The 14,332-nt window shown below is 45.6% G+C and overlaps 1 protein-coding gene across 3 annotated transcripts in view; it reads right to left on the reverse strand.

Moving 5' to 3' along the window:
- Positions 1–14,332, reverse strand: part of LOC147703526 (membrane-spanning 4-domains subfamily A member 4A-like) — a 420,042-nt gene that overhangs the window by 321,175 nt on the left and 84,535 nt on the right. For all 3 annotated transcript variants that reach the window (XM_086931895.1, XM_086931896.1, XM_086931897.1), the window contains exon 2: positions 11,973–12,135. In XM_086931895.1, the coding sequence (XP_086788021.1) occupies positions 11,973–12,119 (147 nt within the window). In that variant the 5' untranslated portion in view covers positions 12,120–12,135. The remainder of the gene's footprint in view (positions 1–11,972; positions 12,136–14,332) is intronic.

The raw sequence follows: 14,332 nt of genomic DNA on the forward strand, positions 1-14,332 counted from the left end.
TGGGTGGGGGTGGTGTGAGGCTGTGTTTCTGGGTTCCATTTCTAGTTAAACTGGAGGGGGTGGGGGGGACTCCCTGCCTGATTGGGAGGCTGAAGGGGGTGGGCGGGGAATGGTGGGTTGTTCTGTTTTTCATGCTCTGTGTAAGACTCGCCACGGGGTTTTCGGGGGTTAGGCGGGTGGGGTTGTTCCTCTAGCAAGGTGGTGGTTGGTTTTTTTTTTCGTTTTGATGCTCCATTTTGACAATGCAGGCTCCAATGCAAACACGGTACCATATTTATGGTCGGACTTTCCTGTATCTGATGTACGATGTTCTGTTATTTGCTATGTCTTCGGCGCAACACCATGGCTGTTTTTTCACTCCCAGGTACTGTCTCTGACGCGCTGGCTTACTCCCGGCTTCCTCAGGCCTCCTCCCCTCCCTTTTGGGCTGGTATTTCCCCTACGGTGGTCTCCCCCGCTCTGGACTCCTGCTGCGCTTGTGCTTTCCCACTGGTCATTCATCCCCATTATGGCTGCACTGGGTTGGATGCATCTGGGCCTCATGCTCCTCATCCTGTATCTGGTTGGCCCCCATCTCCTGTCCTATGGCTAATTTGACTTGCTGGTCATGGAACGTCCGCGGCCTGAACGATCATCGCAAGGTTCATCTAACACATGCCCACCTACAGCGTCATAAGGTTGACTTTTAACTTCTCTAGGAGACGCACCTACTCCCCGACTCTATCTCGGCACGCAATACTGGGGGGAATCCCACTCTTTCACCTATTCCTTCTATGCTAGGGGTGTCTCGATCCTGCTGCGCCGTGGCCTTCCCTGGCAGACCTCCCGCGCCCTAGTCGACCCAGAGGGTCGGTATGTCATTCTATACGGGATGCTGCTTGCTCAGCCTCTTACGATTGCTGCGGTGTATGGCATGAATTCTGACGACCCTGAATTCTTTTATAATGTCTGGCATCTGATCTCCTCCTGCAGCCCTGCGGCTGTGGTTTGGGGTGGCGATTTTAATGTCACTCTCCCTGCGGATTTGGACAGGTCGGGCTCTTACCGGTCTCACCCGCGTGCGGCCGCCGCTCTGTCTTCTATATTGACTGACAACTCGCTTATCGATGTTTGGCGTTATCTTCGCCCCGATGCCCGGGAGGGCACTTGCGTTATGGGTGCTAGGGGCTGTTGGTTTCGCATTGACCTCTGGCTGGTGTTGACGGATGTCCTTACCTGGACTATGGACGTGGCTCATATGGCGCGCACTCTCTCTGATCACGCGCCAGTCCGTCGTCTTCTCCGACCTCCCGACTCCCCGCGCATTCACCTGGTGCCTTCCTTCCAATGCCCTTTGGGACTCTGTTTTTGTGATGAGATCCAAACCGCCATTACTAACTATTTCAAACTCAATGTAGGCTCTGTTGATTCGGCCTCTAAACTTTGGGAGGGTTTTAAAGTATTTATTCGGGGGGAGTGCATATCCAAGCAAGTCGGAGTCCTCCAGGCCATTCGTTCTACACTTACTAGGCTGGAGGGAGAGATCCGGGGCCTCAATGCCTCCATTGCGAACAGCGCTGGCTCCGACGCGTTCGTGCTTTTGCGTCAAAAGCACTCTGAATTTTCTGAGTAGGCTTGCCGAGAGCTGTCCTTCCTGGGGAGGGATGGCCGAGCTCGCCGCTTCGGGGACGCACTCTTGCCAACTTGCTGCACCCGCCGCGCGCTACATCCTACATCACGGCCCTCAGTGACCGTACCACCTCTTCAGAAGAGATCAAGTCCCGCTTGCTCGCCTTCTATTCCCGGCTTTACTCTGCTGGTGCCCCCCCTTCTACAGTAGACTTTGATCAGTATTTTGAGTCCATCTCCCTGGTTTGGCTGGCGGATTACTACCACAAATTCCTTGATGAACGTTTTTCAAAGGAGGAAATAATGGCGGCTATTAACAACCTGCTGTGCGATAAGGCGCCCGGCCTAGAAGGCCTTCTGCCTCCTTTTATAAAATGTTCGCCTCCACTCTGGTCCCACATCTGGCCACCATGTACAATGAGTCCTTTGACACTGGTGCGCTCCCACCGTCTCTCCGCGAAGCCTCGCTGACGCTGCTCCTCAAACCGGACAAACCTGCAGACCGGTGTGACTCCTACCGCCCCTTTCCCTCATTAATATAGACAACAAAATCTTCGCCAAGCTCATTGCCTCCCGTCTTCTCCTCTTAATGCCCACCATCGCCCTCCCTGACCAATCTGGCTTCATCCCCGGCAGGGCAACCTCCCATAATCTTCGTACTATTTTTTCAGTTCTGCATCAAATTAACCCTGACCTCCCGGCTGTGGCTGCGCTGCTCGATGCCACGAAGGCGTTTGACATGCTGGAGTGGCCTTTCCTTTTTTATGTCCACTCACGCATGGGGTTTAGTGCTCACTTTTTGTGAAATATTAAATTGTTATATACTGACCCCACCGCCCGGTTGCACATTAATGGCCAGGTCACGGATCCCATCCGCATTTTGCCTGGCACAAGGCAGGGTTGCCCATTGTCGCCCATGCTTTTTGCCATTGCTATGGAGCTCCTGGCCGCCCGCCTTCGGCAGCACCACACCCAAAGGGGTATCGGTTTTTCGTCCCACTCCCTCTTGGTCTGCATGTATGCGGATGGCGTTACCCTTTACAGGCGTGACTCATATGGATGGCCCTAAGTGTAGTCCATGTTAAACCATCTTGTCTACATCATCCTGCCTCCATATTGTAACTTTAGTCCTAGCAGCCATAAGATATTTTTTCTGCAGGCCTTGATGCACCTTTATGAATTTTATGTGTGTGATTGTATAATTATTGTAGTGAGTGAGGTTGAAAGTGAGTGTATTTTTAGTGGATGATTGTTGGAGGGTGTGGGACCTGAATGTATGCATTCTGCTTAATTCTAACTATGATTCAATTTAAAACCAGAAACACCACAGTTTCTCTTTTCACCTTGTGTATGATGTAGAGTTTAAATCAATGTATATATTTTTCTAAAGCACATATATGAACTCTATATATGAACTCAACAAATAGCAAATAAAATATATATATTTTCACAAAAAAGGTCAATTGATTTTGTGCGATGTATTGTCGGCTCTGATACGTATCTTTTGTCACCTCCCATTTGATTGTAAGGATCCCAACGGGACCTTGAAATTTATCCTGGCAGGGTAGTTCTTGTTTCTATTCAGCTGTTCCTTCCCCTGTTTCCTGCCAGTATCTAAATCCCCTTGGGAAACCCCCTTCTATTTTGTTGACGTTACCCTTTACGTCCACCATCCCCAGGAAAAAATCAGCCCCCTGGTGCGTGAAGTTATTCGGTTCGGTTCGGTGGGCTCTCGGGGGTCCAGATTAATTGGAGTAAATCCGTACTCTTCCCCTTGACAGATGCCCCTCTTCCGTTCGTGCCTGATTATCCCTTCGAGTGGGCGTCTGGTCCCATGCACTATCTTGGCATCTAGTTGAGCAGGGACCCGGACGAACTCTGAAGGTCCAATTTTGGCCGCGCTGTGGACTCGTTTGAATCTAAGGTCCCCCAGTGGAGTCGATTGCCGCTCTCCCTACCCGGCCGCGTTGCCATTGCCAAGATGGTGGTCCGCCCCAAATTTATTTATCTCTTCTCTAACATACCCATCCCCTGACCGCTTATTTTTTTCGCAGGTTGTGTTCACTTGTGGTGTCCTTAATCTGGGCGGGGTGACAGCCCAGGGTTGCTTAGGAAATCCTGACCCTGGGTGCGCCTGATTTCCGTCTCTACGCCCTTTGTGCTCAGGCCAGTTTCCTGCACTTCTGGCTGCATCCCACCTCCTACCAGCCTCTGTCGTGGTTGAGTCTGGTGTTGCTGCCCCCTGGCCTCTCGCTACAGCATTGTTTGTCCCATTGCGGTGCGCCCTCGGTCGGAGGTGAACACGGTGAAGACACTGCACTGGGCGTGGTCCTTTTTGCGCCGACTGGCTGGGCTATCTCTTCTATCTGCTGGCGCTATGCCCATTACTAACCACCCGGATTTTCCCCCACTTAAGTCATCCTGTTTGTCTCGGCATGCAGCACTGCTGGGCCTCAAGACCGTAGCTGATCATTATCCCGACGATTCCTTTTATTCACTCCCTGAGTGGCCATCATTGATGGACACACTTTTGTACTACCAGCTGCGTGCCACCTGCCGGAAATTGCACCCGACCTTTCTGCAGCCCGCGCCCACTTTCCCTGCCCTGGATTTGTTATATACTTCAGCATCCTCACGTAAACTTGTCACCAGACTGCATGCCTCTGCCTTGTTATCCTCACCCATCTCCACGACACGGGCGTGCGAGGCGTGGAGCGCGGACCTGGGTGTGGACATTTCGGACACCGATTGGCTCTATTGTTGTAACCAAACCACGAACCTTTCCCCAAACTATTGGCTCCGATTTATCCATTTCAAGTTTCTGCACAGGTTCTATCAGTTCTGTGCGATGCTCCGCTCCTTCTGCGGATTTCGCTCATTTGGCCTGGCTTTGTCCTCGGGTGCAGGTGTTCTGGCTGGAGGTCTGCCCCCTGATCTCCGAAATCACTGGCACCTCTATTACTCTAGACCCCCTTCTCTGTCTCCTTGGATTTGTTAAGCCATGTCCGGATGCGTCACGTCGGCTTATCTTGATGCTCCTGGTGCTAGCCCGGCGTAGGGTGGCTATGTGTTGGGGCCGCCGGCCTGCCCCCGTAGTGTCGGACTGGCTGGAGGATGCTTCCCGTTGTCAAATGCTGCTATCAGAATTTTGAGACCTGTTGCCAACTAGATCTCGCCCGGTTGATATCTGGGGTCCATTGGTCGCCTACCTCCTTTCCCGTTCCTCCTTTAGCGAGCCTGCCTCATGCCTGATTGGGGGTTGGGTTGCCTCCATGATAGCGGTGTTGCATTCCGGCCCGCTTTCACCCTGTCCCATAGAGAGCCGTGGGGAGTCCAGCCACCGCCCCATTTCCCTTCCGTCCCTGCTGCTGACTCTCCCACGCTGGTCGGTGGCGGACCTCTTCCCAGTATTTCCCCGGGTTTCCTCCCCAGCTTGCTAGCTCCTCGGGCGTTCCCTCTTCTTGTCTGCTTGCCTGAGAGAAAATGTACCTGTGAAGCCGCCATTCTGATGATGGTTTGTTGTGCTATGCCAACGGCAACGCACTGTAGATGATTGAATAAGATGTACTTTTAATGGATTTTTGTACTGCAACTTCTTTAATAAAAAAAGTTAAAAAAAAAAAAATCCATAGATACAGCCCCACCAGGAGCAGCCTGCTAGCTGCTCAGCCCATCTTCCAACTGTCTCACACACACCCCAGGCACCCAAGCATTCCCAAACATTCCACTCACGTCAACATTCCACACAGGACACTCAAACTGGCTGAGCAGTTAGGAACAAGATAGCAAAGAACATAATAACACAACATGAAGATACTACAAACTGCCTGTGAAAACGAAAGCAGTTGTAATTTAAACTCATCCATTATAGAACGCTACTGTAAAAGTGGGGCACATGTACTAGCATGCACCCATTTTAGCTAATTAATGGGGAAAAAGATCCCGTAAACTATGGCTTTTCAGAACGAGGAACAAACATTGGTAAATGCAGGAAAATATGCTGCAGCCTATAGAAATGAAGGAAAATTAAGTGGCACGCACAGGAACCAATGAAAAGCCAGAAAAGAGAGGGTGGTGGGATGCAAGCCCCTTTTAAGTTTATATTAAAAACAATAGATTTCACAAGCACAGCACAAACGCTGTGCAGGTAGAACCTAAAAAGACAAGCACGAGCAGAGTGCTGCAACATGATCAGGGTCAGGCTGGGAACCAAATTAGCCTTGGTAATATTTTTCAAACACAGCATCCCAAAGGAGTAGAACATGACAATTCAACTCGCCCCCTCCCATTATCGCCTAATGTTGTAATTACCACCCCCTGCCAGAACGACATTTTGTCTGAAGGTCTTGAGGTCAGTAATGGAGAAGTGGACACTCTTGAATCACAATCACGCCCTCAAGCTGATGTTATCACCGAAAATGTAGTGCCAGCTGTTAAAACAGCGGGGGAAAAAAGAAAGAGGGGTGCATCTAAATTTACGACCAAGAAGAGGAAACAGCCAGCTCGCCAGAAAACCCAACCCACCCCTCTGAGTATGTGGAAACGAGGAGCAAATGCTGCTAATACTACAAGAGTACGCCCAACTGAGCCAACAAATGAGTCCACTGTTGATTTGACAACACCAGAGGTGGTATCCAATTCCATTTTTACTCAAACTGAAAAAACAACTGCACAAGGAACAAGTAGACATTTGGATGACACTTTTATTGAAACTATAGTGGACTCTATCCATGGACGTTTAAAAACTTTGGTGGACAAACAATTCAATGCTTTATTTAAACACCTTGACAGAATGGAAACCTTGGTTAAGAAACTTGACAGGCAAAGTCAAGTGGTTACTGTTGTTGATAAAATTAGAGGGGAGCAGATTTCGAAACCAACAGAGGCTGCAGCTCATGGCGTAATGAATGAGGGCGTTACTTGTATATCCCCTACTGTTAATATTGCATTTACAATGTGTGGCAATATTAAGAATGATGCCTGTCCTAAACCCGTTGGTAGTATGATGACTATAGCGAATCCGGCATCTGGAAATAGATCTACTTGTAATAACTTGCCTCAAAAACCAGAATTAGTTACTCCTGCACATTTGGCAAACGCCCCCATAATTTCTGCTATTGCCCCAATTAACATCGCCACACCCATTAATTTGGGTAATAGTCCATCCAAGGATGTTCTTAACTTACCCCCGGAAGCATGCCCTTATGCTTTGATTTTAGCAGGGGTCCCCCCGCTTAAAAAAGACCAATCTGAATCTTGGGAACAACTCAAGAACAAGAGTATGGATTGGCTAATAAAGTATAAGGGTCTAGGGTCAACAAATGCTAATGAAATTCTAATGGTCCGTCAAGTAGGGTGGGTGGGACCATCAGAAAAGAACATCCCAGGTGACTGCATAGTCGTGAATTTTAGACGTTCACCCCTGGTGAAATGGCTATTACGAGCTGAAATGTATAACAACACTGCCCCAACTCAGATATACCCACTACCCTTAGGCTTTTTTTATAAACCTCCCCAATGGTCACGCAACCCTCTAACTCCAACATATATCACACAAGATCGGTTCACAGCCTTGTCCGGTCTAGAAAGTCAGGATTGACTAATAAGTCAAACACCTGAATCACCGGAATTTTTAGCTAAATCCCCTATTGATGTAGAACCTAGAGGCTTAGACCCTAACCTGTATGTGTTAAGTTGGAATATTGCAGGATTGAGATCCAAATTAAACTCAATTGAGTAGGCTTAATTTGGTTAGTGAATATGACATCCTGATGTTCCAAGAGACATGGTGCACAAGCGAATTGGTCTTGGATGGGTTTGCGTGTTATATTAGTATTGTACCAAGCCCAAAAATGGGACGTTCGTGTGGGGGTTTATCTACTTGGATAAAGATTCCAGCTGGGGGTAGCATAAAACCTGTGGCGACAAATAAAGAGAATTTTCAAGCCACAATCTACACAAGGGGGGCATCGATATGTTTAATTAATTTTTACAATAATGATTTTATATCACTACCAAATAGGAATTTTAATAATTTGTTTGAATTTATTGATGGATTACAAGATGCACGGAGGTATGGTAAAATAGATGGTCTCTGTTTAGGTGGGGATTTTAACGTATGGTTAAAAAAAGATACTGATACCATTACCCCCGCGCCGGCAAGGTATAATACATGTAAAAGGGGCGAGGAGCTTAGTAATTTCTTATCCTCCCGCAACCTAATTAACACCATGGAAAAGGCCGGCACTGACTGGAACAAAGACCACTTGCCTACCTACAGAGGGCGTGGATGCTCATCCACCATAGATTATGTTTTTATATCATCTGCACTGGAATTTTTTTAGTTAAGGCTGAGGTTTTAAGCACTAGTCAAGGTGATCACAATCCCCTTATAATAACTATCAGACTCTTTTCGAAATTTCTTAATTGAAGAGACATAAAGGCAAAACAGTTGGTGACATCCACTGACAAACTTAGAGTAATCTGGAAGGGCATAGATAATAAGGCCCTGTTTGAACGTATGATAAAAGCACACCCTTCATTGGTATACACGTGCTTATCGAGCAGAGCTGCGGGCAGCAAAATCGTTGAGGCCTTTAGTGGTCTGTGTGCCGGTATCAAACACATAATCTCTAAACCCGTCATTAACTCAAGTAAGAACCCTAGATGGTTTGACGGCACATGCTAACAGGCCAATAGAGACCTGCGTGCAGCATCAGCGGCTACACCCAGGGATCTAATTTTAGTCAGATTGCTAAGAGCCTCTTACAAGGAAGCAACCAAATCCCGCTCTCAAGCTATATTAAAAGAACGTTGGGAAAATCTTGCTTGTGCTGCATTACTTAAGGATGTTACCAGATTTTGGAGTGAAGTTAAAGAAATGAGGTCTATGGATTCGACCATCACTCCAATAAGTTGTAATACACCCAGGGATCTTTGGGAAGAGCATTTTGCTAGAATTTATACTGCTCCCACAATGGTTTCCAGCATTCATACATCTCTTCCAGCTTCACAGTTTGCCACAACTATCTCGGAAGTTGAGGATGCCATAAACCAAAGAGCAGGAAATAAAGCCCCAGGCCCTTATGGGCTGTCTATTGATCCTATAAAACACACACCAGAGTTCTGGACCCCACTCTTATGCAATGTTTTTAATAACTTGATCAATACATCTATCCCGAACTCTTGGTCGACAAGCATCATTGTGCCCATTTTTAAAAAGGGTGTTAGATCCAATCCGAGCTGCTACCACCCAATTTCCTTGATTGATAACACCCTAAACATCTTGGGAAAGGTTGTCTTCAATAAGATTAGGAATTGGGCTGAAGACAACCACATTTTAAATTATTGTCAGTTGGGATTCAGAAGTAATGTTGGCACTGTGGAACAGTGTTTAAATTTGAACCTCCTTTTGGGCAAATACACAATTGCCCAAAAAGTCCCACTATACTTAGCATTCATGGACTTAACCTCAGCTTTTGATTTTGTTAATAGATCGCGTCTATGGGAGATCCTTTTAAAATACGGGTTAGATGAGGCTTTGGTTTATTTATTGGCGTATTTCCACAGGGACTTAAAGGCACAGGTGAGGATATGTACTGACGGGGAGGTTTCTGGTGAACTCACTATTGGTAGAGGGGTTTAGACAAGGTTGTGTTCTGGCCACTCTACTTTTTATCCTTTATATAAATGAATTGCACAACTCCCTGTCTACACTGACTAACGATGTTCCCAAAATTAACGATAAAATATTCCCCCGTGCTTCTCTATGCCGATGATGCGGTCCTTATGGGCCGCACACCAAACGCACTACGCACTTTAGTTACTGGATTTGTATCCTTTATGGCTAATCTGCACCTTTGCACGAATTTTAAAAAATCTTATATAATGGCTTGCGGGCCAAAAAAGCATTGTATGAAGTCTATAAAATTGGGCAACGAATCATTAGAATGCACTAGCACTTTTCCATACTTGGGCCCAGTTTTTGCAGATTCTGGCTCTTGGCAAGCACATGTAGCCCATGGCAGAACCAAACTTTGCAAAGCAGTGAATTCTGTCATTAGTCTTAGGCAACCAAAACAGGCCGAGGTGGTTGTACCTTTGATTCAGATATACAAATCACAATGTATACCTACAGCCACTTATGGTGCTGAAGTTTGGGGATATGTGAATTGTAGTGGAATCTAAGTTGAGGAGAATAGGTTCTGTAGAAAAATCCTCGGGCCCAAATCTCCTCTCCAACCTACATATGTCATAAAGAAATGAACTTATACTATGTGGAGGATTTCATTAGATCTCGCCCAGCTTTATTTTGGATAAAACTATGGCAGAATCCTGCTGCCACACTAACTAGAGAAATAATCACCGACTGTCTCAGATGTGATAAAGGTGGGAGTATACCATGGTTTAGGGCAGTAAAAGACAGACTAGCAAGCATAAAGCTGGAGCATATATTCACACACCCATTAAGAGCAGAAACCATAAGCATTAAATCTGTAATGGGGGCATTGTACGATCATTATTTGAAAGAAAGACAGAATATAGAGCGTCATAAAACATCGATGCCCCTATTGGAAACACTAAGCACTCAAAACCACTTGCCTCAGCAATATCTCAGGAAAAACATTGGGAGGTGGAAAAGGAGCCTACTCTACCGTCTGAGGGATAGCAGCATAAAATATTCACTTTGTTTTCCGATAGGATACAACAACAACCTTGAGCAGATGAACTGCCCTTGCGGTTTTGGCAGCAAGCAAACAGTGCTTCATTTTTTATTCTTTTGTAAATATTATACAAGATACACAAAACAGTATTTACTTCCTTTTTTAAGGCAAGGGCTATCTTGGATTTTGAACAAGCTTATTTTGAAACTTTAAAATTGGGAAGTGATGATTTGATATTCCGTTTAAGCACGTTTTTATCAGTTGCAATACGCTCGCGTGCTTCCATGAGTGAATTAATTTTAACATCTCATGAACCTTGTAATATTTTCATGAGCACTTCCCCGCCCTTCCCCGCTTTTTGCCACATATTAACACCATCTATATGTTGACGATTCAGCTAGAATTGTGATGGTCCTGTATCTTGATGACTGCTTGCCTATCATTTTATTTTATGGTGCATATATACTGTTGACCTTATACAATTGATTCAATGTCATGTTCTAATATTCATACTGATGCGGCTATTACTGTTTGATTAATTGCCCACCTTTTGCACTTTATTTACAATGCACTTTACAAATGATACAATGCGTTATTTGGCATTTTGTGTCCAATGCTGCTAGTCTTATTGGCCCATCTAACATTTTAAACTTTTAACAGTGTAATTTGTATTGGAAGATATGTACTTATATTTGTATCCTATTCTGGTGGTGATAAATTGTGCTTTTATGGATATTTTTATCCAAATAAAGATTTTTTGACTTGACTTGACTATAGTCTGCTGGGATGTTTTTTACTGATGCTTCACCTGATATTAAATCAAACATTGCCTGCAGCAACTTCACATCCATACAGTTTCCCAAACCTTGTCAAGCACTTGTACAGCTTGTATTTACAACTTAAAAACTGTAGCAATTTCCAAACATGGGCCATTTTGACAATCTAAGTAACTAATGGGGTCACTTTTATTTTGGTGCCCGGGACCATTTTCTGTCCCGGTCCAACCCTCCCTGTCAAGAGTTTGACATAGTATCCTATCCACCAAACTCTAAAGAAGGCCCTAAGTGTTTGTATAAGTCTATCAACTTTGGCAACGCACTAAGGATACTATATTTTTTACATACAACGCTCTTGCATGGTCCCCAAAGTTAGAGTGAGAAGGGAATACTGGTCCAAAGGAAATTATTCGTAGATTTTAAATGTTCACCCTGCCCTTTCATATTTTCTCAGCAACGTGTAAAAAAATTAGAGCCCTTATTCCCTGAAACTTTGCGAAGAGGCCCTTGTGAAACACAGTATGGTGCCAATGTATTTCTTAGTTCGAAGGCCTACGGGTGCAGTGATCAACTGTGTTGCATGGCATAATCAGCAGCACAACCTTTACTAATTAAGGACCATAATCTTATTCTCTAAAACTTGCATTCTGGGACCCGTGGTGCAATGCAAATAAAAAATTGCAAAATCCAAATCCTGGATCTTCCATTGAATAATGCAATTGTTCCATAAGTAATAAAGGAGTGCCACAGGTAATGTTCCAGGCTCCTTGGTGTTGCAGAGTAGCCCACATTTGAAATAACCATGGACACTTTGGTGGGTGTATTTGGACAGTTTTACATGATGTCAGTAATCAAGGAATTCAAGCTGAGAAAAATCATTAGGCATTAACAGAATATTTGCTCAATTATTAAGTATTTCACTTACACCCAGCGCTACTGGCTCTCCTTTGTAAAAACTCTGCAGAGGTTTCATGGGTGAATGGATGGCACCTGCACCCATCTTGGAGGGTTCCCCTTGGGGGTCAACCCCAGTGATGACCACACAACCATCCTCTTTTTCTGTAGTGGACATGTCTTGATCCTTGTGCCTAAAGTTAATACAAATAAATAAATGAAAACAGCACACATAAATGGACACAAGAGACGTAGACCTAGGAAATTAAAGAGAATTTGGTACATTTGAGGAGTGAAATGGGAAAGTGGGCAGCCCACTTTGGGGCCCAGATTTAATAACATTTTTCACAGGATTGACATTACTTTTGTAAAGCAAACCTGATGCAAAGTATTGTGGTGGTAATTAATTTACAACTCAAAACAAGATTTACATTGGAAAGCTGACCAAAGTAATGCCGAGAAGCACTGTGCACAATTTTGCATTATGTGGCATCAAGGGGATGGCACATGAGCATTCTGTGCAACCACCAACTTGTGATGCAAATCTCTATCTACTAACATTGATAGAAATGGAATTGAGCTAAACAATTACCCCTTCTCGAGCAGGCATAATAACAGATCAAGTTTTCAAATGATCTGCATTGTTCCAACTTTGTATGTGTGTTGTACAGTGCAGCACACAGGCAAAGTGGGAAAAAGGATTACGGCACAGTTTTGTACTGGAAGAGTGCCCTACCAGTACAGAATCTATGCCTGATAGAGTACACACTCTGTTGAACTATGGTGTAAAAGTGTGTGTGTTAGTGCTTAGAAGCTTAAGTGCACTTACGCAAGGAAAGAGACAGTAGATATGGTGCTGGTCTGCTCTCTATCTTCCATACAGCAAGCAGCACAGCAACTTTGGTTGCTGTGCTGCGCTTGGTCAAAATATAGTCAATCTGTCCCTTAGTGTATAAGGGCAGTCATAAGGGAATAACACTGCCCTAATGATGGGATATAATTACAATGAATACATGTTATTGGCCTAATATATACAATATAACCCTATAACCGTTCGTTAGCATTGCATTATTCACATAGTATTATTATAGTTAGGACGATTCACTCTAGTGTTGTCTAAACCTATTGGTATGACCGGAGCCATCTTGTTTCGTTTCTCTGCCTCCAATGCCGTTTCCCTGATATCACGTGATTAGGCTTTCTGTACGAAACCACTATGGCAGACCGAGCTGTCTGCTTCATTCGTTAGTTTGTAGCTCAGGGAAACCCAAGGTCACACCTGCTCTTCTTGTGGGATGCGCACATTCTAGCAGAGCCTGTTCCTGCACTCCCCGAGCTACAGATAGAAAGGGAGGCACCTTACTTACCTGCCCCCGGAATAGCCTAGGCCCAGCTACTAGCAATCAATTGTGCCTTATATGGGTCTTCCTGCTGGCTCACTGACAAGTTGTATCTTTCCTAGTAAGGTGACATCGTGCTATGTGTGAAACGTATATATGCTTTGCTCTGCTTGTGTGTTATCAGTCTCCTCTGCGCACCTCCGAGGGTCGTGTAGACTGAGGCTCCCCTGTCAGGGCCTGTATCTGCAGAATAAACGATTGCACCTTCTCCATTGCCGACTGACTTATTATTTACAAATAAGGTATATGGGCTATTGGTGTGTATAGTCCATTAGTATAATATTTTGGTTCCTTCAGTTGGCGACTCCGCCGAGACTCCGCGATAGGGTCGTCCCCTCCTGTAAACAGGAGTAGAAGGGACAGGGAGTTCTGGCCGAGTGGGTGGACGGAAAGAGTATCCTGATTTGAAACACCCGTTTTGTGGTACGAAAACAAGAAATTCCACTCTCAAGCCCAGTATCCCTCCCAGCTGCTGAAGACCCTACGACGGAGTCCTACGGGCTTAACCCGAGAGAAGAACAGGCTGTGTCGGTCTGTCTAGGAGTCGGCAGTGGAGAATTCGCAATCGACCTGAGTGCACCAGGTGAGTGAATCTCTGATTGTATTGGATAAGAAACACTTGGAAGAAGTGTTTTCCTCGGTAGCGGTTAACTGCATTCTGAAGGTGGCCGGGGAAGCCGGACCACAAGGGAATCTTTGGGTCTGACGTTGCGGCGAAGTGGCTGCGTGGGTAGATGCCTCATGGACTTGTTTGGTGAAAACTTGAGACCACACCTGGTGCCTTAGCGGTGTACTGAGTTACTCGCTCGGCTGAATCCTCTTCGGGAAAGCCCTGGGAGCAACTGGGTAAGCTAGGGTTCTGGAGCTGCGTGCCCAGATACCCGGCCCAACCAGAACAGGACCATGGGATGGCCTGTAAGAGGGTTCGTGGTTCGCCTACCAGGTGATCTCAGAACAGTCTAGCAACTTTTCCTTTTGTTGTTGAATTTTG

The sequence above is a fragment of the Lissotriton vulgaris genome, chromosome 7 (genome assembly GCF_964263255.1).
Source record: "Lissotriton vulgaris chromosome 7, aLisVul1.2, whole genome shotgun sequence".
Lineage (NCBI taxonomy): Eukaryota > Metazoa > Chordata > Amphibia > Caudata > Salamandridae > Lissotriton > Lissotriton vulgaris.